The following is a 5,049-nucleotide window of genomic DNA, read 5'->3' as shown; positions in this document are numbered from 1 at the left end:
AATCTTTCCTTTAATATGTTTTTTTGTTTAGTTTATGTTTATATATATATATTAGGTTAGTTTTAGGCTTTATTTATGTTTTTTAGCATGTTAGGTTGCTAGATTTATATTTTTCTATTCTGTTTGGTTTCTGCTCTGTTTCTGTGTTAATTAGGTTTTTTGGGTAAGGATTTACGCATGATCTAGCTTGCGCATGCAAGCTGAACTCATGTGTACGCAGACCTATTCTAGCATGCGTGATGCCATTACTCAAAAGCCCTAATTTTTGTTTTTGTTTTTTTTTTTTTTTTTTTCCTACTTTCATATGTTTGTTTTGTATAGCCTCTTTTTCATATATTTTAATCCCCATAATTGCTTGTCCATCTTTTAACATGTTTGTTAGTTATCACATGTTTATATTAGGGTTTTATGCCAGTTTCTTGCTTCAATGCCATGAACATGCATTCACAAGCCCATTCATGATGTCATAGGTGTTGAGGTGCTACAAGGTAAGTAAGGTAAGTCATGCATTCACATGAACATGCATGTTGATTACTTAATCATCCCTTGATATATGTGTATGAAGTTGATGCCTTGATTTGATTTATGATGTGGTTTGCTTTGTTGCCATGTTTGGGTTGATGCCTTGCCTTGAGATGTATGATAGGGTTTCATATGCTAGGGTTTCTCATATGTGTTCGGCTCTTTATTGCTTTAAGGATGGATATGTGTCTTGGGATGAATGATGCCATGATTGTATGCTTAGATTTATGCTAGTGTGTGTATGAGTATAGATGCAAGTGTTGAACATGTTTTTAATAAGGTTAGGGTGTAAGACACAATGATGGGAGACCAATCTTAGAGTTGGGTGATCATAGGTGCCTAACACCTTCCCAAGAGCGTACCTAAACTCCAAACCTATACTCTGTTAGTAAGACTAAAGGTCCTTCATCAAAAAGACACTATATTCATGGTTTTTAGACCATATAACTAGGTGGCGACTCCGACACTCTTTTCCCTTACGCCCACTATGGTGACTCCGCTAGGGATAGCGAGTTTAATTCCTATGTGTCTTGTTTCTTAACCTTAATAAAAACTTTTTCAATACGTGTTTTTTACACACATCATTGGTTCTTTTGTCCCTTAATCTTGGTTGGTGATGAGTGGGAAAATGGAAGGCTTCATTCGAGCCCAAATTTTTCGAAATTCATCTCACCAACTCATAATCGGTGCCATCGCTTATAATGGGCCTTGAGTACGTTAAAGGTTTGCTACCAATCCACTGTGGCGTCCACTTAGACCCTCGGTTGGAATCATAGTCCACCTAGTTGTGAGTGACTTACTTATCTATCCCTTTATCCTTAGGGAGCCTATCCATACTAGAGAGATCCTTGATTTTACATGTAGGGTACCCTTTATATATCTCTTATTTGTTCAACCATATATCATGTGTTCACCTAATTCTAAAGGACAAATAAAATGTATAAAAATGGAAGGGATAGCCCTAAAGTTATGGTGTACCCTAAGATGTTGGGGGACAAAAGAAAAGAAGTTCTCACATATAAAAGGCTTGTCCCTAAATCGAAAGGCATATTTTAACTTGAAAGGTTCATAAGACCATGAAAGCTCGAATTTGTGTAAAAACACAAGAGCTTGTTTACACCCCAAAATAAAAATTATGCTTGGTTGATTTTACTTTAACTTAACTAAGTGCGGAATAAGAGTAAATGCGAATAAACAAACAATAAAAATACTCTAAGCTATTTTCATCAAATAACAGCAACAAAATGAAAGCTAAAAGAGTAGGGAAGAAGGATGTAAACACAAGATAACACCGCGATGTGTTATCGAAAAGGAAATCGAAGAATTCAGTGAAAAACCTCTCCGCCGCCTTCCAAGCAATAAATCGATCCAGTAGAGAATATGTTGAAGTACACGAATAACAAAATGCCCTCCAAGCTTAGTCTACCCCTTGTACTTGAGCCCTCCAAGCTCCTGCTACCAATTGACTTGATGAAATTTTGTCTTTTCTAGCTCTCCGGATCACGTAATTTAGCCCGATTGCATCTACCAAACGATTGGCTTCTTCCAATGCTTCCCAGCAGCACCAAAACCTCACTTTACTAGATGGCGACTCCGACACTCTTTTCCCTTACGCCCACAAGCGGCAAAGAGGCTGATGGGACAAATGGCCAACTCCTAATTTGGTTTAGGAGCTTGGTTACTTCTTGAGGTGCTCTCTAGCGAAAGGCAGGGCTAAAGGGAGTTCTCAGGTTGGGTCAATTTGCACACATAAAATGTTTTGGCTGAGATTTTTTGTTGGGTTTGGCCATGAGGGCTAAGTAGTTTGGTGGGCCTCTGACTTAGTGGTTCTCTCCACTTGGGCCAATCCTTTTTCTTTCTTATTGTGAGTCCTTCAAAATGAACAGAGCTACCATATATTGCCATGGATATTTATTCCACATGAGCTTTAGTTGTTATTAAAAATGAAATGTATTCATGAGCTTTAATAAATATTTATGATAGGTTTTGGGTATTAATTTCCATGAACTTTAAATAAGAATCTGTATAGTTTCTCATAATTTTTGCCGTGGATTATTTTGTAAATGATATTTTCTTTGGGACTTTTAAATAGTAACCTCCAATGTTTCTTGTGAATAATATTTACCATGAGTTTTAATAAAGGCAATATTCATGGGTTTCAAATAAAATATGGTAACAACCACTATAATGGAATAATGTGACAATGACTCTATGTAAAACCTTTAATTTAAAGGAAGATAAAATTAGTAAAACTTTTGTCCTTGATAGGCACCAATAGGATTCCACTCATTCGCGTAAGTTACGTCAAACCATTTGAAAGGTTGGGCCAAGCACGATTTCTCACATTGTGATTGCAATAAATTACATCAAATGTTTTATTATCGAATGCCTTAAGACGATTGTTAATCAGACAACAATAAAATACTCTCTTTTCTTTTTTCTTTCTTTTCCTCTCTCCTATCATTTCACCTTTTTTTTTATTTTTTTTTTCCTCTTCTCTATTTCTCTCCCACTTTGTTTTGCCAAACAAAGTGCTTGTAGGATGAAATTCAGAAATAACTATTTATAAGGGGTCAAAAGAAGAATAATTGAAATACTATTAATAGACGATTACACCCCTAAAATTAGTGTTGCCCTAGACACTTGGAGAAAGATGAAATGAATGGCTGAGATCTGATTGCATCGCAATCGAACGGTCCACATCTTTCAGCGCACCCTTTATAATCATCTTAACCTTATTCACCAATCTCATTTCGTTCTACTGACATTCGCGCTCTCCGCAGAGGTTTCTAGGGTTTTTGCATCCTTAGCATTCTCATCTCTCCATTCAACATGGTAGGACTTAGAGCCCCCTAATAGCTATTTTCCGATCTGACTCGTTTCGGAGTTGTTTAAGGTTTTAACGGTTTCCTTTCCTTGTAACTTGGGTTTGGTCAGGTTCTTCAAAACGACATCGATTTGCTCAACCCTCCTGCTGAGCTTGAGAAGAGGAAGCACAAGCTCAAGCGTCTTGTGCAATCTCCCAACTCTTTTTTCATGGTAATTATCTTTTCTTTTTAATTTTCATTTTCTGATATTAATAAATTAATCTGTATTAAATTATGGTTTAAATCTGTGCAGGATGTGAAGTGCCAGGGATGCTTTAACATGTAAGTTCTTAATTCTTTGTCCTGAAACTATGTTTGTTATTTTGATTCATTGGATTACATGGTTAATCATATTATTAGTGCTGTTGATTCATGTTAATTTTAATCTTTGTGTATAATGAAAAACTGGGTGTTAGTATTGAATTAAGTTTTGAGAGAAGTGAATAAATTTACGCAGAACAACGGTGTTCAGTCACTCCCAAACTGTGGTGGTGTGTGGAAATTGCCAGACAGTACTGTGCCAGCCGACTGGTGGGCGTGCTAGGCTAACGGAGGGTTGCTCTTTCAGAAGGAAGGGGGATTGATCTTGATCAAGGTCATTCCTTGTTGCTATTGCTAATTGCTAGAAGAGTTCGTTTGAGGAGGAAATGGGGCATGCCCGGTTTTTGATTCGGTGTTGGGTTTTCTTTAAGAATATGTAATTTTGTTAGGAAAGAAGTTTTGAACATCTGTTACTATATTAGTGTTGTTATCCTTATCATGTTTGGTGAAATTGATTTGGCTTCTGTTTGACATTTAATTATATCTTCACTTTATTGTCATCTTTATTGTTTGTCTTCATATTGTGTTGCTTATGTGTTCTTGACAGTCTCAATCTGTGAGATAGGAATGTTTTGCGTAATTTTAAATTTTCTGGCTGCTTAATGTTAGCAGCTCTAGGTTATTAGTCAATAGATGAAGCCCTTCTGAGTATGGTCTATGACCTTTTATCAATTTAATGCATCTTGTAGTAGCAATAAAGTTTCACAAGAACACAGTTGACATCTAAGTAGAGTTGTTGATGAGGTTGGATGTGAATTCTGCTTGTAGGAGTTGATATTGACACTTGAATGCTGGGTTTTAGGATGATCGATATCTGAGCATTAATTCTTTTTTTGATTTGACTGGCATGAATTTTTATATGATTTTTCTTTGGTTTGCATTCTAGCAAAAGATGTTTGGCTGTTGTCTTTCATTTTTTTCAAGGACTTAGATCAGAAAATTTACATTTGATCATACTGTTTGGAGTCGTATGCATGCTCGTTCCATTTGAAAGTTTTCGAACGTTACTAATCTATTTATTAGTACATTTATTTATTACAACTTTGGCGTCTAGACTCTTTTCCCCTATTTTTTTTTATGACAACTTGCTGATCTAAACAGACTGGGAATTTGTTGGAGCCCTAGTTCCCCAAATACTTTTTGTGTTGAAAGTGGTCTACTTGTTAAAAAGATGAGATAGGAGGTGGTAATGTTAGTGTGGTTAAACTTAATCTTACCTTAAATTTTGTAGGGTCCTAGATATGTGAACTCCTTGGATCATGATTTCATTCATTGCTTTTTGTTTGGTAATTCAAATGTTTTATTGGTGAACACATTAGACAGCAAAAGCTCACAGCGA

General features: G+C 36.0%; 1 protein-coding gene across 1 annotated transcript; it reads left to right on the top strand.

Annotated features, from left to right (window-relative positions):
- Positions 1-3,225: 3,225 nt before the first annotated feature.
- On the top strand, positions 3,226-4,210 carry LOC111985033 (small ribosomal subunit protein eS27y). Its single transcript, XM_024016649.2, has 4 exons — positions 3,226-3,357; positions 3,460-3,561; positions 3,643-3,671; positions 3,847-4,210. Exons 1-4 carry the CDS (start codon positions 3,355-3,357, stop codon positions 3,971-3,973), a joined length of 261 nt encoding a protein of 86 aa, XP_023872417.1. The 5' UTR covers positions 3,226-3,354; the 3' UTR covers positions 3,974-4,210.
- Positions 4,211-5,049: the final 839 nt, after the last annotated feature.

Source organism: Quercus suber, unplaced genomic scaffold (assembly GCF_002906115.3).
Source record: "Quercus suber isolate HL8 unplaced genomic scaffold, Cork oak 2.0 scaffold_158, whole genome shotgun sequence".
Lineage (NCBI taxonomy): Eukaryota > Viridiplantae > Streptophyta > Magnoliopsida > Fagales > Fagaceae > Quercus > Quercus suber.
The sequence above is the reverse complement of the archived record's forward strand: the minus strand, read 5'-3'. Positions and strand labels throughout refer to the sequence as shown.

What these genes read in the sequence shown, in the direction of transcription:
- LOC111985033 (XM_024016649.2), top strand. An exon ending in CTCCCAACTCTTTTTTCATG is followed by an intron (nt 3,562 to 3,642) that starts GTAATTATCTTT and finishes AAATCTGTGCAG; the next exon opens with GATGTGAAGTGCCAGGGATG. An exon ending in TGCCAGGGATGCTTTAACAT is followed by an intron (nt 3,672 to 3,846) that starts GTAAGTTCTTAA and finishes AAATTTACGCAG; the next exon opens with AACAACGGTGTTCAGTCACT.